At 43.7% G+C, this 23,138-nt stretch overlaps 1 protein-coding gene across 1 annotated transcript in view; it reads right to left on the bottom strand.

Moving 5' to 3' along the window:
- Window positions 1–23,138, bottom strand: part of CEP112 (centrosomal protein 112) — a 398,710-nt gene that overhangs the window by 196,448 nt on the left and 179,124 nt on the right. The window contains exon 17 of the mRNA XM_082272104.1: window positions 3,689–3,824. Within this exon, the coding sequence (XP_082128230.1) occupies window positions 3,689–3,824 (136 nt within the window). The remainder of the gene's footprint in view (window positions 1–3,688; window positions 3,825–23,138) is intronic.

The following is a 23,138-nucleotide window of genomic DNA, read 5'->3' as shown; positions in this document are numbered from 1 at the left end:
ATTTCCACCACTCAGGTCATACAAATTGATAAAAAAAAATATTCTAATTAAAGAGGATTTCTGTCTAATCCATTCAACAATTGACTGCAAGCTCTTCGGCACCCTTCAAGGACTATACTTTACAGCTAATGGTATGACCTCCTCTTCTTTGATGTCACCATTCCAACCATGACAACATTGTGTTGATCCATATCACAGTGACCCCTGCTGGGAACTGGGGTGGGGGTGGTCCAAACCAAGCTCTAATTATCGTTTTTTTTTTAAATCTTTTTTATTTTTGAGATTTTGGAGTTTTTGGAAGATTTTAGGAAAATCACATTACAACAAAGTGTGTAAAGCAGCCTTTCTCAAACTTTTCAACACAGAGGAACCCTTGAAATACATTTCTGGTCTCGGGGAACTCCTGCTAAAAATTAAAATTCTACAACTCTACACAATAGTGTGACAGTCAGTGGGAAGAATGCTCCTTACTCTTATCATCATTGGGAAGAATTACCCCCCTTACAGATAGCTAAAAGGAACAATTGTGTCATTGGGAACTTATCTGAGAGGCAGAAATTGCCCATTGCTCAAGGAACCCCCAGCAACCTCAGGAGGAACCCTAGGGTTCCATGGAACCCTGGTTGAGAAACCCTGGTGTAAAGTATAGTAGAAAGATTTGCTTCTATCAAAGCTGATTGGAGGACCCAATCTTTTTCACCAATATCAGAACTGCTATAAACCAATCAATCCAGTGTTCATACAACGACCTTTTCTATTGGTCTGGAAAATTAAAAAAAAATAAATAAAATTTCAGATTCAGTCTTAGTCTTGGATCGTGGAATAGGCAGGTCTGTAATTGTCCAGGGGGGTGCAAATCATTTTGAGGGTTCATAAGGTCCCTCTGTACCATGGCTTGGACTCATTGAACAAAGTGTGCCCTGGACTGATAAAATTAGAGGGATCCTGAAGGGGTACGTAATTCAAACAAACGTTCCAGGTGCCAGAGACCAAACCCACATCTGGAGAAATCATACTAATTATCTTTCAGGAGACCTTCAATTGTACCAGCAGGGTCAGGACAAGGGGTGGGCAGAAGGGAGCGGCTGCATTAGGCGCAAAGTGTATGGTAGGGACGGGGGCGCCGTAAGTTCCTTCTACTATAAGGCTGACAAAAGTAGTGACAGCGACATCACTACTGTCAGCCCAGCACTGGAAGCAGAATGGAGAATAGGAGAGAGCCGGAAGGAGGTGCAGGCTGTGCTCTCTCTCCTCCTCCTAAGCTCGTACCTAATGAAGGAGGGGAAGGGCGTAATTTGCCATTTTTGCCCTGGGCACTGGATGATCCTGTTTGGCATGGTCTACCAGTCCACTGCACACTTGTTTAGTAGTAACAAGACCTTTTGAAGACCCAAAATGTGTTGGAAATTTGTGATCTGAGAGTCTGAATCTAGTCTGGACTTTATAAATTCTGCTTTTGGTTCTTTCATCCTTGTATGCCTAATTCAGGGGTCTTCAAACTATGGCCCTCCAGTTGTTCAGGAACTACAATTCCCATCATGCTTAGTCATGTCTGTGAAAGTCAGAGTTTTACAATGCCTCATGGGACGTATAGTTCTGCAACAGCTGGAAGGCCGTAGTTTGAGGATCCCTGGCCTAGTTCCTACTCAATCAGAGAGCTGACCTTCAACCACCACTCCTGGGAGAGCTGCCTAAGGAGGATCATTCCATCTACACTGCCTAAAGCCCATCTGGGAACAGCAACTGCTATAAGAGTTCCAGCACCCCACACCTTTCTTGTACTTTCCGAGGTTTAGAATTGTGTCTGTCTCTTAGGGACATTTTTTCTTATTTCCTGACCTAGTAATACAGTGATACTGGAAGAGGAAGTGAGGGGAGGTCTGCCCAATGGGGAATCGGCAATAAAAACCTTGCAGAATTTCTAACCCTTCCCAACTTTAAAATAAAAAAAATGTTGACAAGTGTTAGGCTTTAACCACCTCAAGACCAGGACACTTTCACCCCCTTTCTGCCCAGGCCATTTTTCATCTTTCAGCGCCATCACACTTTGAATGACAATTACTCGGTCATGCAACACTGTATCCAAATGGAATTTTTATAATGCTTTTTAGACAGATAGAGCTTTATTTTTTATTTTTATTATCACCGCTGGGTTTTTCATTTTTTGCTATGTAAGCAAAAAAAAAAAAAAAAAAAGTTTTTTTTTACCTTCTGTTGTAAAATTTGCAAATAAATAATCTTTCTTCATAAATTTAGGCCAAATGTATTCTGCTACATTTCTCTGATAAAAATAACCAAAATCAGTGTATATTATTTAGTCTGACATTTAGTGTGACAGTTATGGAGTCCACAAACTATGCTATATAGTGTATATCTGAAAATTGATCAATCCTGATGTACTGTGGGGGCCTATCTAATTTCTTGAGGCCTTGAAACATCAGGACAGGCCAACCCCCCCCCCCAAAAATTACCCTTTTTTGGAAAGTAGACAGACCAAGATATTTAATAAAAGGCATAATTCATTTTTTGATGTTGTAATTGTAATGTCACAGATTTTTGGAAAATGAAGAAATTAGATGAAATTTTTTTTTTTTTACAAATAATATATTTCTAACACACATCATTGGTATAGAATTACACCCCAAAACACATTCTGATACTCCTCCCGAGTATAGGGATACCACATGTGTGAGACTTTTTCCCAGCCTAGCCACACAGAGGGACCCAAAATCCAAGCAGCACCTTCAAGCTTTCTAGGGGCATAAATTACGCATCTAAGTACCTAACCTATCACATTTTTTGAGACCCTGAAGCACTAGGACAGTGGAAACACCCACAAAATGACCACATTTTGGAAAGTAAACACCTTTAAGGTATTTTTAGGAGGTATGGTAAGTCTTTTGAAGACTTCACTTTATTTCCACAGTTTTTTTGAAAATGCAGAAATAAAATAAAAACTGAATAAAGTGGAAGGATTATAAGAGTATAATCCTTCCACTTTATAAAACTCTGGTCCGACTGCATCTGGAGTATTCTGTCCAGTTCTGGTCGCCGGTCCTCAGGAGGGATGTGTTGGAGCTGGAGAGAGTCCAGAGAAGGGCAACTAAACTGATTAGGGGATTGGAGGACTTTAATTATGAAGAGCGTCTGCAATCGCTTGATTTATTCTCCCTGGAGAAGAGACGCCTAAGGGGGGACATGATAGCAATTTATAAATATCTCAATGGGGATCTCAGCTTAGAAAAACAGCTATTCAGTCGAAGGGATTGCATGAGGACTCGGGGGCACACAATGCGATTAGAAGAGAAGCGTTTTAACCTCAGGCAACGTGGGGGGTTCTTTACTGTTAGGCTACAAAATTGTGGAATTCTCTACCACAAGAGGTGGTTTCCGCGGGAAGTATGGTGGCTTTCAAAAGACTCTTAGACGTACATCTCAAGGATCAGAACATTCAGGGCTATGTGAGATGATTACAGCCACACACACCTACACAGGTTGAACTGGATGGACTATTGTCTTTATTCAACCTCACCTACTATGTAACTATGAATTCATAGACAGCATAAAAAGGCAAAATTGGATATCCCCTAACATGACCACACCCACCTTGGCCATGTGCACGGTCCTCAGCTGGGTTAGATTAGTCAGGGGTACCTTGTAGAAATAACGGCCACCCCCTTGCTCTTACCTGCTCCTTCATCTCAGCATACACCTTCTCTGTGCTCAGCTCCACCTGGTGTTTCAGTTCTTGGAGGGCTGCATCTGCCTGTTGGGCCTGGATGGCCTGCATCTCTGTCATGCGTGCCAGCTGCTCCTCCTTCTCTCTAGATAAAGATACAATGCGTATTGACCAGCTTATAAAAGAGTCAATCCATTCAACAGTAATTTCATTTATCAATGGATGCTGCCAGGCTGAGTCACCCCACCACTTCCTTAGTGAGATCTCCTTACCATAATTATTGTTCCTACCAACCCATGGTGTTCCCATTCCTTATTGTTACTACATTCCAGGTATTATAAATGAAATGAAAGACATGAAAGGGAAAGTCTGAGCCCCTTGTATTGCCCATGGTAATTGCACAGACCTGAGAACTCTGCATCAAATTCTGGACACTCATGATAGGAATCTAATGGCGCTTTTCCACTGCATGGAACCGAACGGTTCGGCTCGCTTTTGTGCTTTTCCACTGCTGGTACCGCATGGTATAGTGTAGGAACGGTTCGGTATGGTGACGCTTTTCCACTGCATGGAACCGAACGGTACGGCTCTCAAAAACAGTACCTACTCGATTGTGGTTCCAAGGAGGTACCATACCCGGTACCATATCCCACAATCCTTTGCATGCAGTCACTACTAGCCACTGATTGGTCAGAGAATCCCACCTACCCCGTTGTTATCCCACCCACTTAACTTTAGTACTACTTTAGTGGAAAAGCAAACCATACCGTACCGTACCGAACCGTTCCAACACCGTACCATGCGGTACCAGCAGTGGAAAAGCAAACTGGGCCGAGCAGGGCCAAGCAGGGCCGAGTAGAGCCAAGCCGGTACTTGCAGTGGAAAAGTGCCATAAGGTACCTTTATGACTTGACTTATCCCAGAGACCAATAAATAACCAATAAGGAACAAAGCTTTGAACATATGAAAAGTCATGTTTGTTGTATCTCAGGGGGCTTATAAAGTGCTGGAAGAGTTTAAGTTCCAAAAGAAACAGAAACTTGCACATATGTTTAGCTGTGATTGGTGGGGCAAACAAAGGGTTCTCAGCATCTACAGGTCACACAACCAGCAGTGGTTTGAGAGGTCAGCCTGCCAGGCACAATCGCAGGAATGTGCACAGTAGGGAGGGGTGCTGCAAGTCATTGACCAACACAGGCTAACCAAACATGACCAAAAAAAGACACCACTGGTATAGATGGGGTTACAGATGGAGACCTCCTAAGGAATCTAACCATGAACCTGACCAGATCTTTACATTAACTTTGATCTCAAACTACCATGGTCCTCAATTTACCTTAATCCTTATCCTAACCTTGGTCCCCACCAATGCTACTCAAGAAAGTGTACAAGACCCTGAAATGCTCTCAGTACAGCTTTGTCTGAGGTTACCAAATCCACATTTTTAGTTAAAGTTTACCCAATTAATAAAATCTCATATTAGCTTTAAATTAAAACTCTAGGCACAAATTATTGACAAAAGATTTGTATGTCTGTTCATCCAGTCCTACGAATTACACAGCTCTACCACACAGGACAGCCCTTTCTGGTGGCAAAGGAGGAATATGATCTTTAACCACTTGCTGCTAGGCAACGTACCCAAAGTTTTGAAAAAAAAAAAAAAAGAAAACAAGTTTCTGAGATACAATTTTTCAAATAAATAATCTTTCTTCATAAATTGAAGCAAAAATTTATTTTGCTACATGTCTTTGGTATTATTAACCCAAATCAGTGTATATTATTTAGTCTGTGTGAAAGTTATAGAGTCTACAAATTATGGGATATATTTGAAAATTGATCAATTCTGATGTACTGACTGTTGATCTAATTTCATAAGGCCCTAAAATTCCATGGCAATACAAACACCCCCCAAATTACCACTTTTTGGAAAATAGACAGTCCTAGGTATTTAGTAAGAGGCATTGTGAGGTTTTGGAAGTTGTAATTTTTTTGTCACAACTTTTTGAAAATTAAGAAATTAAATAAAAAATGTTTTCACAAAGTTGTCATTGTACCGAGTGAGTTCTCACACACAGTATAGACCTGCTCATAATTACACCCCAAAACGCATTCTGCTATGCCTCCAGAGTTTAGAAATACCACGTGTGAGACGTTTTGACAGCCTAGTTGCATATAGAGGGTCCCAAAATCCAAGGAGCATTTTTGCGCTTTTAAGAAGCATACATTACACATCCTATTTCCTGACTACCTAACACATTATTGAAGGTCTTGGAAAACCAGGACAGTGAAAACACCCACAAAATGACACCATTTGGAATGCAAACATGCCAAGGTATTTTCTGAAAGGCATAGTATCATTTTTTTTGCCAAAAGTTTTTGAAAAATTTATGAAAGAAAATACAATTTTATTGTCAATTTATAAGATATTTCTCACACACAGCATATGCCACATAGAAGGACCCAAAACACACTGAGCACCTTTAGGCATTCTACCACGTGTGAGACGTTTTGACAGCTTGGATGCATATAGAGGGGCCACAAATCCAAGGAGCATCTTTGAGCTTTTAAGAAGCATAAATTATGCAGCTCATTTCCTGATTACCTATCACAGTTTTGGGGACCCTGGAGCACCAGGACAGTGGAAATGACCATATTTTGGAAAGCAAACACCCCATGGTAGTTTTTAAGAGGCATGGTGAGTCTTTTGAAGACCTTATTTCTATGCCACAAGTTTTTGGAAAACACAAAAAGAAAATTAATTTTTTTAAACAAAGTTGTCAATATAAAAAGATATTTCTCACACACAGCATAGGCATACTTAGAATTACACCCCAAAATACATTCTGCTACACCTCCCATGAATGGCGATATCACGTGTGAGACTTTTTCACAGCCTAGCCATATAGAAGGACACAAAATACACTGAGCATCTTAAGGCATTCTACCACGTGTGACATGTTTTGACAGATGCATATAGAGGGTCCCAAAATCCAAGGAGCACCTTTGGGCTTTTACGAAGCATAAATTATCTAATTTCCTGACTACCTATCACATTTTTGGAGACCCTGAAGCACCAGGACAGTGGAAACAGCCACAAAATGGCCACACTTTGGAAAGCAAACACCCCATTGCATTTTTTAAGAAGCATGGCGAGTCTTTTGAAGACTTAAATTTTTTTTGCCACAAGTTTTTGGAAAAGAAGAAACTGAAAATTATTATTTTTTTTTTTTACACAAAGTTGTCAATTTATTAAGATATTTCTCACACACAGCATGGGCATACTTTGAAATACACCCAAAAACACATTCTACTACTTACAAAGGCATTCTACTACACACTTCTGAGTATTGGTATACCACGTGTGAGAGACTTTTTCACTGTCTGGGCTGATTATATACTGGATAATGTATCCTGTGTATCACACACATCAACCAATTGAATCAACACCAATGTACTGTAATGGTCGCCTCTATACAACTGGTCAGGGAATACAGCTTAGTGTGCTGGAACAGTTCCTATAAGCCAAGCAAGCCTAGCCTACTGGTACATGGCTACCACCAGGAATGTCAGGTTCACTGACCAGAAGTACAAGAGGCTGAAGAAAGAACAAAAGAGTTCCTATGGTTCTTTGGGTGCAGTTGTTTTCAGGTGATGGCTGGGACTGGTGTCTCACAGGAATATAGTCAGTCAGACATGCAGATGGATCAGTTTAAGCCGCAGGCAGAGACATGGTCAGCAAACAGGCAAAGGATCAGTTCAGGCAACAGGCAGAAATATAGTCAATCAGCAGGCCAGGGTCAGTCCAGGTGACAGGCAGAGGCAACACTGCACTGGTGTGGCAGCAATCAGGAACACTGCTGCTGACTTATACTGGTCAGGTGACACTGGGACTGTTGTGGCGACAATCAGGGACACCATTGCTTGTTCACACTGGTATAGTGACACTGCAACTGGTGTGGCGTGATTAGGGATAATATGACTGGTGTGGTGCTGATCAGGGACACTGTAATTGGGGTGGCAGTAAATAAGGAGAATATGACTGGTGTGGTGGTGATCAGGGACACTAACTGGTATGGCAGTCATTTTGAACAATATGACTGGTGTGACGGTGATCAGGGAAATTGTAACTGTTGCGGCGGTGATCAGGGACAACATGACTGGTGTTACAGTGTTTAGGGACAAAATGAGTGGTGGGGCAGTGATCAGGGACACTGGGACTGGTGTGGCGTGATCAGGGAAATTAGAACTTGTGTGGCGGTGATCAGGGACAGAATGACTGGTGTGGCAGTGATCTGGGAAATTTTAACTGGTTTGGCAGTGATCTGGGAAATTTCAACTGGTGTGGCGGTGATCAGGGACAAAATGACTGTTGTGGCGGTGATCAGGGACACTGGGACTAGTGTGATGATGATGAGGAACACTGTAACTGGTGTGGCAGTGATCAGGGACAAAATGACAGGCGTGGTGATGATCAGGGACACTGTAATTGGTGTGGCAGTGATTAGTGACCATATGACTAATGTGGTAGTGATCATGGACACTGAGGGGTATGGCGTGGTGGGTATTAGGGACACTGTGAGTGGGTGGCAGTAATTGGGGACCATGACTAGTGTGGCAGAGATAAAGTAGAATTTGACTAGTGTGGGGATGATCAGGGACAATATGACCGTTTTGGTGGTGATTAGGGACACTGTGAGGGGGTGGCAGTGATTGGGGACAATGACTAGTGTGGCAGTGATCAGAGTCACTGTAACTGGTGTGGCGGTGATTAAGTAGAATTTGGCTAGTGTGGTGATGATCAGGGACAATATGACCGGTGTGGTGGTGATTAGGGACAATGTGAGTGGGTGGCAGTGGACGATGACTGGTGCAGCGGTGATTAGGGACACTGACTGGCAGCACTGGTCTGGTGACTATGTACAACTGTGGCGGTGATCAGAGATAATGGCTGCAGGCAATGACTAACAGTGATATAAGAGCAGCCAGCCAACGTACATTATCACCGCCACAATCGGTCACCATAGTGTGTAAAAAAGGCAGAGCATCGAAGCCCGGTGCTCAGATTGGTGATCCGCTGTGTCCACTGGACACAGCAAAGAGGCTGCAGGATATCAGACACTGGGATGGAACAAAGGGGAAAAGAAGGGTAAAAACAAGGATTTCGTATTAAAAGAAAAAAAAAAAAAGTGTTTAGAAATCAAAGATCAAACTGAATGTCAGTTAGGTTTTACAGAACTTTAAATAAAACAAGTACTCATGCCAATGTGCTTAATTTTCCTCTTTAATTCTGCATGAACTGGTTATTCCTGGCATTATCTGAAACACTTAGGTACATTTTCGAATAAAATCCATTGACTGGAGCGCAGACAGAGTAGGCAGCAGCAGAAGTGGAGTAAATTATGGAGCTCAGTGCCAGAGGCGCTCTACAGACCGCTGTATAAAGACGGGGAATACTGTGGCCTAGTCCTCTCCGGTCTGTGTTTGCTGTGTAAAACCATTCAAGCAGAAGAAGAAAGCAAAGGAAGATCAAAGCTGCTTTGGAGGAGCCAGGGATGAGAAAATGAAATATTTATTGCCATCAAAACACCATCCTTGGCCGAAAAGCCCTTGGGGAGACCGCACATCCTACAGCTTCACAGGGCAGTCCTCCCTGATTTAACCACACAGGACAACTGTGTCTGCTCAATCTGGCCCTGCAATGTGTATCCCTCATCCCCGCCCAAGTTTCTTCTATCGTTCTTTGACCTTGTCACAATATGGCCCCAGTGAAAAGGATTGGACAGTCTTTCTCCAGAGTATATGAACCTGGCGACTTCTGGGCCTTGTGTGCTCCTCTTATGTCTTTGTCCTTAGTGAGTTGAAGATTTCAAACTAAAAAGATACCAGATTTTTCTCTAGGTCATCAAAGCTTTCTTACAATGTTCTTAAAAGAGTAGTCTGGGAAAGGTTTTTTTTTATACGTGTGCCAGGGCTAAACCCGTACAAATGGCTGTTCATTAAAAACTGAGTACCATATACACTTGAGTATAAGCCGACTTTTTCAGCATGTTTTTTTATGCTGAAAAAGCCCCCCTCGGCTTATACTCGAGTCACGGTCTCACTTACCTTTTAAAAATGGCGCTGCCCGGCGCCAACACGTCACCGCGCATGCGCCATTTGCCGGGGAATAGCCAAACGTGTACAGGCTTTCCCGAGCATCGGCAGCGCATGCGCGGTGACGTGTTGGCACCGGGCGGTGCCATTTTTAAATATAAGGCGCCTCACCGACAGGTAAGTGAGACTCATTCGCAGCCCCTGCATTTCATCATGCAGTGCTGCGGGCATGGTACAGGACATTCTTCTGTACCATGCCCGCAGCACTGCATCTCCTGTACCATGCCTGTACCATCTGTGCCATGCCTGTACCATCACCTGTGCCATGCCTGTACCATCACCTGTACCATCTCCTGTGCCATGCCTGTACCATCACCTGTGCCATGCTTGTACCATCTCCTGTGCCATGCCTGTACCATCAGCTGTGCCATGCTTGTACCATTCCTGTACTATCACCTGTGCCATGCCCGTACCATCACCTGTGCCATGCCTGTACCATCTCCTGTACCATGCCTGAACCATCTCCTGTACCATGCCCACAGCCCTGCATTTCCTGTACCGTGCCCGCAGCCCCTGTTTTTTGTCTCGTGGTGGTCCAGTTGGGTTCAGTAGCTGTTGCATTTCCCACCCTAGGCTTATACTCGAGTCAATAAGTTTTCCCACATTTATGTGGTAAAATTAGGTGCCTCGGCTTATATTCGGATCGGCTTATACTCGAGTATATACGGTGTTCTGTTTTTGCTTATTTCATAACTGGTAATATTTTTTGTGAGTACCTGACCATGGAGACCACAGACTATGAAGTTGTCCCCCTCCCCTGATGGCCATTAATATGGAGTTGTCCCCCTTCCATTGTGGCCATTAATATGGAATTGTCCCCCTCCCCTCATGGCCATTAATATTGAATTGTCCCCCTCCCCTCATGGTCATTAATATGGAGTTTCCCCCCTCACCTCATGGCCATTAATATGGAGTTGTCCCCCTCTCCTCATGGACATTAATATGGAGTTGTCCCCCCTCCCCTCATGGCCATTAATATGGAATTGTCCCCCTCCCCTCATGGCCATTAATATGGAATTGTCCCCCTCCCCTCATGGCCATTAATATAACAGCGTCTTCTTGTCTGGGAAGGCTTTCCACAAGTTTCCGGAGTGTGTTTGCCTAAATGTGTGCTTATTTGTGAAGTCAAAGCAAACATAAATGGTGCAGAAGAAATGAGGAATACTCTACAAAATCCAAAAAACAAAGTCCATAAGTAGTAAGTCCATAGTAAAAAAATCTCCATACTAGTCCATATAAAAAGGCAACTTCACAGCATCAGTGCCCCATAAAGCAAAGCAAAAACTCTATAGGAAAACAAAAAAGGAACAAAAGGGGCGCCAAACTGCAGCATGAATATGAATCTTCATACTGCACTTAGTTTGGCGCCTCTTTGTGAGGTCAGCTACTGATGTTGGATGGCAAAATCTGGTTTGCAATTAATGCTCCAATTTCTTTCAAAGATGGTCAGCAGGGTTGAGGTTGGTGCCCTGTGCAGGACACTGGAGTTTCTCTACATAAAGGATAAGCTCAAGCGTGTTTGGATCTAGTCTAAACCCACCTGAGTGATCCTGACAGGAAACTGTCATTGTCCTTGGACAAATAAAAGCAGCCGAGGCATTCCCCACCCTTCAGCCGCACATATACATGCCCCTTGTAGATGTGTGGCTGAGGGGACGAAAATGCCTTGGCTGCTTATGATTGGCCAAGAACAGATGACAGCTTCTTGATGGGATTGCTCAGGTGGGTTCAGACTAGGATTGGAAAATACCTGAGCTTATCCCAATTCAAAATCAAACTGGTCAAACCATGTCTTGAAGCAGCTGGCTACGTGGATCAGGGCACAGTCAAGGTAGTCAAGGTAGTCAAGAAAAATGGATCTTCCCCAAACTGTTACCACAAGCTTGGAAGCACATAATGGTCTTTGTATACTGGAGTATCAACAGTACCTTCCTTTGGAAACACTCAACCTCAATAATTGGGAGATGTGTCTGTATACTTTTGGTCAGAGAGTGTATTCGTGGCCCTTAGTATAGTACAGTAGAGTAACCCAACTCAAGACTGACCAGTCCACTGTAGAGTCAGGATCATGGTGTTAGGAAATCTTGAAGGAATACAAGCTGATCACTTGGTACACATTTCCAGTGAGATGGGTAAATAGGCAAGTAGTCACAGCTGTATCTCAACAGCACAAATATTAAATATAAAAAAAAAAATTATTGTCCTGGCCAAATTTTTGATTCTTTGGCCTAAAGATTTCTTCCCCGGTCAGCAGAGAATTAGACGGGACTGAGGAGTGAGAGGATAAATTCCAACAGGAAGCGTCTAAAGCACAGGAACATTTCGAGGCTCTTATTGAAATTCCGCAGCATTTTCAAGTTGTAAAACATTTTACATGATCGTTAAATAGAAACATTAACACATGCGAGTTTCTCATCTGCTCTGTATGAGGACTTGGAGAAGAAGGTCACTGTATAATAGTCTGCAGGGTTCTCTGCTCCAAGAGAGGACCTAAAGAAGGTGGCCTCACCATAATTGTTGCCATGGCTCTCTGCTCTGCGTAAAGACCTGGAAAAGAGGTCATAAGGCTCTCTGAGCCATGTGAGGAGTCAGAGAAGAGGGTCACTCTACAACAGTCACCAGGGCCCTCCGGTGTGAGGCTTCAGAGAATTCATCATCAGGGATCTTTGCAATGTGTGAAGACTCTGACAAAAAGGTCATGCTATAATGCTCCCTAGGGCTATTTACTCCATGTCAGGATTAGGAGAAGGTGGTTACAGTCTATCGGTTACCAGGGCTCTCTGCTCTGTGTAAGAAAATTGAGAAGGTCACTCTATAATGACCACCAGGGCTCTCTGCTTCATGTGAGGACTCAAAGAAAGTCGCTCCATAATAGTCACCTGGGCTCTTTGCTCCATGTAAGAGCTTGCTATAATGGTCATCAGAGCTCTCTCCTCTATGTGGGCACCCTGAGAAGAAGTACATTCTATAATGGTCACCAAGACTCTCTGCTCCATGTGAGTACTTAGAGAAGGTCACCTCTATGATGGTCACCATAACTATCAGCTCCATGTGAGGACTTAGAGAAGGTCACTCTATGATGGTCCCAATACTATCAGCTCCATGTGAGGACTGAAGAAAGGCCACTCTTTACCCAGAAAACAAGCAACTGTGCTGCAAGTTTGAAAATTATTATTATTACTTCAGGTACTTATATAGCGCTGTCAATTTACGCAGCGCTTTACATATACATTACACATTCACATCAGTCCCTGTCCTCAAAGAGCTTACAATCTAAGGTCCCTAACTCACATTCATACATACACAGTAGGGCCAATTTTTTTTTATACAGGATCCAATTAACTTACCAGCATGTCTTTGGAGTGTGAGAGGAAACCGGAGTACCTGGAGGAAACCCACGTAGGCACAGGGAGAACATGCAAACTCCAGGCAGGTAGTGTCGTGGTTGGGATTGGAACCAGCGACCCTCTTCTGCTAGGTGAAAGTGCTAACCACTACACCACTGTGCCGCCCAATGACTTGTTAAGCTATTGCTAGACTTTCCAGGCTTCACAAGTTTGTTGCACAATTGGCACAAGTCCACATTGAGCGACTCCAGATCAACTTTCTTTGCAAACTTTCTGCAAGTCTGCTGCAAGTTCTGGTTCAGTTATATTGTGCAGAACTGTTGCTGTAAACTCACCGCTGCAACTTTGCTCTTGCTAGAGACTTGCTACGCAAATTTGCTACAAATTGGAAAAATGTCATCTAGAACTTGTGCTTTAAGTGTTCTGCAAGTGTACAACTTACCAGGGAAAATGTGCAGCAAGTTAACAGACTTACAGTTCAACACTGCCACAAATTTGAAGCAAGTTATCCTTGCTATCTGGGTAATGGTCACCAGTGTTCTCTGCTCTACCTAACGAATTGGAGAAGAAGGTCAATCTAAAGCTCGTTGTTTCAAGTGAGGAGAAGATAATCCCTCTTTATTGGTGAACAGGGCTTTCTGTTCTGTGTGGGGCCTTGAAGAAGGTGACTCTATAATGGTCACTAGGGGCAGTAGCGGAGCCAGAGGGCTAGCTGGGGTGGCAATTGCCACCCCAGACGAAGTCCTTGCCACCCCTGTTGCCACCCCGCTGAAAACATTACACTAATAGGTAGGGCTGAACGATAGTCGATGTGATATCGACTATCGTGCTGCGAGCGTGGGCGATAGTCACATCGCTGAACGTACGATACTCAGTGGTTGTAAAAGGTAGCAGAACAGAGCCCGACATCCGTCCCACATGTTCTGTCTGCCTGCCTGCAGCTAGTTCTCCTGACTGAGCAGTGAGCAGCGGCGCCGTGAGCAGCTGCACAGCTATCCAATCATGCGTGCCTGCACACCTGATTGGTTCACTGTGCCGCTACTCATGACATGATTGGTTCGCTGTGCCGCTACTCATGACATGATTGGTTCGCTGTGCCGGGAACATGTGGGATGGATGTCAGGCTGTGTTCTTCTACCTTAGGTAAGTCTCTCTGAATTGAAGGGGACACGGCATGCTGGTAACTACATTGATGGGGGGTACGCTGGTCACTACATTGATGGGGGGTACGCTGGTCACTACATTGATGGAGGGTACGCTGGTCACTACATTGATGGGGGGTACGCTGGTCACTACATTGATGGGGGGTACGCTGGTCACTACATTGATGGGGGGTACGCTGGTCACTACATTGAGGGGGGGTATGCTGGTCACTACATTGTAGGGGGGCATGCTGGTCACTACATTGATGGGGGGGTACGCTGGTCACTACATTGATGGGGGGCACGCTGGTCACTACATTGATGGGGGGCACGCTGGTCACTGCATTGAATGGGGGCATGCTGTATTAACTCTGAATTGAATGGGGGCACACTGTAGTAACTCTGCATTGAATGGAGGCACGCTGTAGTACCTCTGCACTACTAAAAATGCGCGACGAAGAGGATCCGCCGCAAAAAAATAATACCTTGCCACCCCTGTTTTAAAAGTCTAGCTTCGCCACTGACTAGGGGTCTTTGTTCTCTGTGAGGATCTTGAGAAGAAGGTTTACTCTATAATGGTCTCCAGTGGTTTCTTCTCCATGTAAGGACTCGGAAAAGGTCACTCGATAATGGTCACCTAGGCTCTCTGTTACATGTGAGGATTTGAAGAAGAGGACCAGTCTACAATGGTCACCAAGCCTCTGTGTGAAGATTTGGAGAAGTAAATCACCATATAATGGTCACCAGAGCTGCTTGCCGAGTGCAGATGAGCAGTAGAATGTGTTGGAGAATGACAGCTACCACAATGTGAAGATATACAGTAGGTGACACATTTACTAGTTGACTGAAGAGAAGTGATAAGCATCTGAAGAAATTTAGATCGCTCATCAGGTATGGATAATCTGCACACCTACACAAAGTTTATAGCAACTGCAACTAGCCCAACAATCTCCGAAAAGTAAATGAGATTTGCCAGCATATGGGAAAACATACATAGAAAGTTTTGTTGGTTTTCTGTTCTCTTCAAATCACCCATCAGCCAAACATCAGCCAATCACAAGCAAGACTCTAATTGTTGTCAAAAGTCTGACTTTTGCTGGATGTGTCATAAGCTGGTTGGCTCTCACACACTGGGCTGCGCCCCTTCGTCTCTTTACTCTGCGGTTGCTGGGTAAGTGTCTGTCGCTGTCCCGAGTGTTTTCAGATGTACCCATACTGGCATTCACAGCTGGCAGTGCAATCTGATAAATTTACAATAACTAGAACCTTCAGGGCCCTGTTGTTAGAAACCATGTAGGGTCCCCTTACTGCTGGGGCCCTTTCCTTTAGTCCCCGGGCCCTTCCCTCTAAGCCTAGGGCCCTTTCTTCTGAGCCTGGAGCCCTTCATTTCAATGGGTGCCATCTTAATCAAAGCGACAAAAAAAGGTTCCTACACTACTTTTCTGCAACTTTGGTGCGATTTGAGTGCTATAGACTGCAATGTTAAATCACCAAATTCTCAAGAAAACTGCAAGCAAGTCGTGCGACTTTTGAGGTCGCAGCAGTGTAAACCGAGCCTTATGGTCCTGCAACAGTTACCCCCAATGGAGGAATGCCAGGGCCCAGAAGCAAGTGCAACCTTTGCGACCCTGGTAGTTTTGTCACTTCTCTAGCCAACTCTGCAACCTGACAGGATCACAGATTAGAAGAATAATTAAAATTATTCTGCAGCAGTCTGCCTCAATCCACCAATTGCACAGTGTGTATCATCCATGTTGAGAGACCCCAGGAAAAGCTGCTCTCCCTTCACTCTCCAGTATGGCGTCTGCTTTCTTAAATACTGATTGTAAGCTCTGCTGGGCAGGCTTTTTCTTCCTAGTGCATCATGTACACCTCTAGCCAAAGGTTTTGAGATTTACTCAAATATTAATTTTCACAAAGTCTGCTGCTTCGGTGGTTTTAGATCTTTTTGTCCGATGTTACTATGGTATACTGAAGTATAAATACAAGCATTTCATAAGTGTCAAAGGCTTTTATTGACAATTACATTAAGTTTAGGCAAGGAGTTTATATTTGCAGTGTTGACCCTTCTTTTTCAAGAACTCTCCAATTCGCCCTGGCATGCTTTCAGTCAACTTCTGGGCCACCTTCTGACTGATGGCAGCCCATTCTTGCATAATCAAGTTTGTCAGAATTTGTGGGGTTTTTTTTTTTTTTTTTCACCCACCTCTTGAAGACTGACCACAAGTTCTCGATGGGATTAAGGTCTAGGGAGTTTCCTGGCCATAGACCCAAAATATCGATGTTTTGTTCCCCAAGCCACTTAGTTATCACATTTGCCTTATGGCAAGGTGCTCCATCAGGCTGGAAAAATCATTGTTCCTCACCAAACTGTTGGGAGTTTGGATGGTTGGGAGAAGTTGCTTTTGGAGGATGTTTTTGTACCATTCTCTATTCATGGCAAATTGTGAGTGAGCCCCTCCCTTGGCTGAGAAGCGACCCCACACATGAATGGTCTCAGGATGCATGACACAGGACTGATGGTAGCACTTCCCCTTTGTTCTCTGGACAAGTTTTTTTCCAGATGCCCCAAACAATCGTAATCAGCAGTCCAATCCCTGTACCTTTTGCAGAATATCAGTCTTTTCCTGATGTTTTTCCTGGAGAGAAGTGACTTCTTTGCTGCCCTTCTTGACACCAGGCCATCCTCCAAATGCCTTCTCCTCACTGTGCGTGCCGACGCACTCACACCTGCCTGCTGCCATTCCTGAGCAAGCTCTGCACTGGTGGTGACCCGATCCCGCAGCTTAATCAACTGTAGGAGACGGTCCTGACACTTGCTGGCCTTTCTTGGGCACCCTGAAGCCCTCTTCACAAATGGAGTGAAAATGTTTATGGGAATAAGTCATTTCCATGGCAAAGAGGAACCACGCCCCGGACGACGTCACGTATGACGAAACCGGTCGGGCGGTACCTGATGTGACGCTACCACTCCCCCTTAGATGCCGGGTCTGTTCTACGCGCGGGACGCCGCGATTTTACTGATCTGCTCATTTTACTGATCCCCTCATTTTTAAGTGAACTAATGTAAGTGCAATTCTAGTTTGTTTTTTACTGGATTACGCTATGTGCTCTTTATTTCCTCCTTATACACATGGTTCTCAATATCCTTGGAGTTAAATTGCAAGAGTCCACATCAGATATAGATCTCTTCCTCTGACATCTGAAGGAATGATTACACTGTTATCTTACATCTAAGCGTGTGTGGCCTGTCCATTAAGTTGGAGGCCTATGCTTCTGGTAAGCAGCCAGTTTGTATATTCTTCACGGGTGTATTCCTGCTCCATCACCTCCTTGGGATATAAGCCTTCCACCTATCATCGTCCATTTTGGGAATTGTGTTCTATTTGATTCTTACTAATATTCACTAATATTCATTGAATGGACTTTATTTCTACATAGATGCACGATTTATGTTATGTATATGTCACTAATTTTGTGTGTATTATATTTTTATAGTCAACACTGTTAATGTTATCGCTACACCTTTTGTTGATAAAAGAGGGACTTTGCAATTACCATAAATGCTATTCATCTGATCACTCTACAAAACATTCTGGAGTATATGCAAATTGCCATCATTAAAACTGAAAATCCTTGTTTTCACCTTTTTTCTATCCAAGTCAGGCTGATCTCCTGAGGTCTCTTTGCAGCCACTTCCTGTCTCCATGCATTCCAGAGATGGCTGCATATGATTTCTCAGGGTGGGTTTCCTTAAGGTGACAACAGGGGACTAGGTCTGTGTAATTTGTGTTGCAATGGCAACTTGTAGTCTCCACCAGAAGCCTGTGTGGCATGAGCAGCTCACCCAAGTCTCCTCATATATCAATATAATGCCCTGTATGAGGACTTTAGCTGAGATTGTGGCCTCAGCGAGCTGACATTCAGTACAGTGCCTTGTCTTCTGTTTCATTCTGTATAATTACCTTTCTATCCCAACAGAACATAAGATTTATATGTTATGCAAGTCACATGGTGTAGTGTTATATTGAGGTAGACGGGGGCACAAGAGGCCGAGGAAGACATTTAGGCTCATCAATGCAGGAGAGGGATCCTGCTCCATAGGGGACTTGTACCTCACCATTATTGTAGAAAAGTAAGGCCAGAACTATTCCACATGGACGGATCCAAGTCGCGCCTCTATAAACACGACATGATAACTCTGCTGAATGGTATTTTCTTTACAATAAACCGTCTCAGCGGAAATCTCATAAAATGAAGAATGAACAACTTACCCATCTGTTCCTAATATCAATTATTTACCCAGATCCTCCTCACACAACTACAATGGGAGGGGGGTTTAATTACTGGCACGCCACATTTAATGATGATGACAAAATAAAAAAAAATGCTTTGGCGATTAACGCATCACATTCACCAACCGGAGCCGGAGAGGAAAGAATGACGTTCAAACCAAACATGTTATTTTATTCTATGGGAAAACAAATGGAAAACAGTAGAAGATTTGTATTCATTTATAAATGTTTTTTTCATTACATTATATCAAATGCTGGATGTCAAATTCCAAAACTGCGGCCATTAATATAGAGTTTACCTTTCCTTTTCTATGGCCATTATTATGGAGCTGACTTTTCCCTTTCTACGGACATTAATATGGAGTGGACATTCACCTTCTTATGGCCATTAATATGGAGTTGATATTTCCCTTCCTATGACCATTAATATGGAGTTGACCTTCCCCTCCCTTTGGCCATTAAAATTGAGCTCTCCTTTCTAAAGACATTAAAATAGGGTTGACTTTCCCCTTCCTATGGCCATTAATATGGAGTTGATCTTCCCTTTCCTATGGCCATTAATATGGCGTGGATCTTCTCTTTTCTATAGCCATTAATATGGAATTGACTTTCCCCTCCCTTTGGCCATTAAAATGGAGCTGACCTTTCCCTTTCAATAGCCATTAAAATAAGGTTGACCTTCCCCTTCTTTTAGCCCTAAATATGGAGTTGACTTTCCCTTTCCTATGGCCATTATTATGGAGTTGACTTTACCTTTCCTATGGCAAGTAATATGGAGTTGACTTTCCCCCTTCCTATGGCCATTAATATGGAGTTGACTTTACCTTTCCTATGGCAAGTAATATGGAGTTGACTTTCCCCCTTCCTATGGCCATTAATATGGAGTTGATCTTCCCTTTCCTATGGCCATTAACATGGCGTTGATCTTCTCTTTTCTATAGCCATTAATATGGAGTTGACCTTCCCCTTCCTATGGCCATTAATATGGAGTTGACTTTCCCTTTCCTATGGGCATTAATATGGAGTGGACATTCACCTTCTTATGGCCATTAATATGGAGTTGATATTTCCCTTCCTATGACCATTAATTTTGGAGTTAACCTTCCCCTCCCTTTGGCCATTAAAATTGAGCTCACCTTTATAAACCCATTAAAATAGGGTTGACTTTCCCCTTCCTATGGCCATTAATATGGAGTTGACTTTCCCCTTCCTATGGCCATTAATATGGAGTGGACTTTACCTTCCCTATGGCAAGTAATATGGAGTTGACTTTCACCCTTCCTATGGCCATTAATATGGAGTTGATCTTCCCTTTCCTATGGCCATTAATATGGCGTAGATCTTCTCTTTTCTATAGCCATTAATATGGAGTTGACTTTCCCCTCCCTTTGGCCATTAAAATGGAGCTGACCTTTACCTTTCTATAACCATTAAAATAAGGTTGACCTTCCCCTTCTTTTAGCCCTAAATATGGAGTTGACTTTCCCTTTCCTATGGCCATTATTATGGAGTTGACTTTACCTTTCCTATGGCAAGTAATACGGAGTTGACTTTCCCCCTTCCTATGGCCATTAATATGGAGTTGACCTTCCCCCTTCCTATGGCCATTAATATGGAGTTGACCTTCCCCTTCATATGACCAGTTATATGGAGCTGGCCTTCCCTTTCATATAGCCATTAATGCAGAGTTGACCTTCCCTTTCCTATGGCTATTAATATAGAGTTGAACTTCCCTTTCCTACAGCCAATAATATGGAGTCCCCCCCCCCCCCTTTTAACTTTATCAGCCCCCAAGCTTATGGGAAGACTTTCTACAGGATGTTGGCGGGTGTCTGTGGGAATTTGTACCCATTTGTGAGGTCGGGTACCAATGTTAGATGAGAAGACCTGGTTCACAATCAGTGCTCCAATTCATCCCAAAGGTGTTTAGTAGGATTGAAGCCAGGGCTCTGTGCCTTCGCACCAAACTAATCACACCATCATTTTACAGAGCTGGGTTTGTCAATCTGACCAATGTACCACTAAATCATTGCAAAGTTGTTGATGTGGAATCCTCAATTGCTCATGAAGTGCAACTGTTACACTATATGACCAAAGGTCAATGGACACCTGATCATCACCCCTAAATAAACACAATGGACTTCCTATGGGTTGAGAAAACCTGGCTCACAATCTACATTCCAATTCATGCCAAAGGTGCTCAGTAGTGTTGAGGTGCAGAACACCTAAAAGCACTTTTCCACTGCAAGTACCGGCTCGGCTCTACTGGGCCCTGCTTGGCCCGGTTTGCTTTTCCACTGCTGGTACTGCATGGTACGGTGTTGGAACGGTTCGGTACGGTATGGTTTGCTTTTCCACTAAAGTAGTACTAAAGTTAAGTGGGTGGGATAACAACGGGGTGGGTGGGATTCTCTGACCAATCAGTGGCTAGTAGTGACTGCATGCAAAGGATTGTGGGATATGGTACCGGTTATGGTAACTCTTGGAACCACAATTGAGGTAGTACTGTTTTTGAGAGCCGTACCGTTCGGTTCCATGCAGTGGAAAAGCGCCGCCGTACCGTACCGAACCGTTCCTACACTATACCATGCGGTACCAGCAGTGGAAAAGCACAAAATCGAGCCGAACCGTTCGGTTCCATGCAGTGGAAAAGCGCCATTAGTTCCTCCACACCGGGCTTTGTACACAAGGGCACAGTCATGCTGGAACAGAAAAGGGTATTCACCAAACTGTTACCACAAGTTTGGAAGAACACAATTGTCTACAATGTCTTTGCATGATGTAGTAATAACAGTACTCTACACTGGAGACATCTAAACTATATATGGAGGTGGGTGATATCATTTGGCCATATAGCGTATGATGCAGCTGCATGTATATGCAAATCTTGACTTTTCCTACAAAAGTCATGCTTGGCTTCACTATTCACAGTGCTCTGTAGGTCCCTAGGTTTCTCTACTCAACTAGGTCTTTATGAAGCTGGCTTTGTACACAGAAGACCTCGCTTACAATCAGTGTTCCAATTAATCCCAAAGGTGTTTAATCGGGTTGAAGTCAGGGCTTTGTGTAGGCCCTCAAGGTTCTCCACACCAAACTGGTCAAACCAAGTCTTTATGGAACTGGCATTGTACCACACAACAGCGGCTTGCAATCAGCATTCCAATTCATCCCAAAGGTGTTCAGTAGGGTTGAGGGCAGGGTTCTGTGCAGGGCACTCAAGTTCCTCCACACCAAACCTAACAAACCATGTCTCTATGGAGCTGGCTTTCTACACAGGAGTACAGTCATGCTGAACCAGAAAAAGGTCTTCCCAAAAATGTTACCACAAGGTTGGAAGAGCACAATTGTCTACAATGTCTTTGTATGATGGGGTATTACCAGTACCTTTCACTGGAAACACCTGAACATAACACTTGTATGAGCCTGTTCGACATCCTGTTCCATAGCCATGGTAAATGAGTTGCCCCCCTTTGTGGTTATAACATCCTCCACTGTTCTAGGAAAACTTTCCACAAGATTTTGGAGGGTGTCTTTGGGAATTTTTGCGTCATTTGTGAGGTCAGCTACTGATGTTGGAAGACTAGACCTGGCTCAAACGTTGGGCGCCAAACGTGGATTCTACAGTGTATCCGGAAAGTATTCACAGCGCTTCACTTTTTCCACATTTTGTTATGTTACAGCTTTATTCCAAAATGGATTACATTAATTATTTTCTTTAAAATCCTACAAACAATCCCCCATAATGACAACGTAAAAGAAGTTTGTTTGAAATCTTTGCAAATTTATTAAAAATAAAAATTGGAAAAAAAAAATCCCATGTACATAAGTATTCACCCCCTTTGCCATGTACATAAGTATTCACCCCCTTTGCTCAATACTTTGGTGAAGCTCCTTTGGCACCAATTTCAGCCTCCAGTATTTTTGAGTATGATGCTACAAGCTTGGCACTCCTATTTTTGGGCAGTTTCTCCCATTCTTCTTTGCAGGACCTCTCAAGCTCCATCAGGTTGGATGGGGGAGGGTCGGTGCTTTTCAGATCTCTTCAGAGATGTTTAATCGGGTTCAAGTCTGGGCTCTGGCTGGGCCACTCAAGTACATTCACAGAGTTGTCCCGTAGTCACTCCTTTGTTATCTTGGCTGTGTGCTTAGGGTCGTTGTCCTGTTGGAAGATGAACCTTCAACCCAGTCTGAGGTCCAGAGCGCTCTGGAGAAGGTTTTCATCAAGGATGTTTCTGTACATTGCTGCATTCATCTTTCCCTCCATCCTGACTAGTCTCCCAGTTCCTGCCACTGAAAAACATCCCCACAGCATGATGCTGCCACCGCCATGCTTCACTGTAGAGATGGTATTGGCCAGGTGATGGGCGGTGCCTGGTTTCCTCCAGACATGACGCTTGCCATTCAGGCCAAAGAGTTCAATCTTTGTTTCATCAGAGCAGAGAATTTTGTTTCTCATGGTCTGAGAGTCCTTCAGGTGCTTTTTCGCAAACTCCAGGCGGGCTGTCATGTGACTTTTACTGGG

This window comes from Pelophylax lessonae, assembly GCF_965119305.1.
Source record: "Pelophylax lessonae genome assembly, chromosome: 11".
Taxonomy (NCBI): domain Eukaryota; kingdom Metazoa; phylum Chordata; class Amphibia; order Anura; family Ranidae; genus Pelophylax; species Pelophylax lessonae.
Note: the sequence above shows the minus strand (reverse complement) of the source record. Positions and strands in the feature narration are given on the sequence as shown.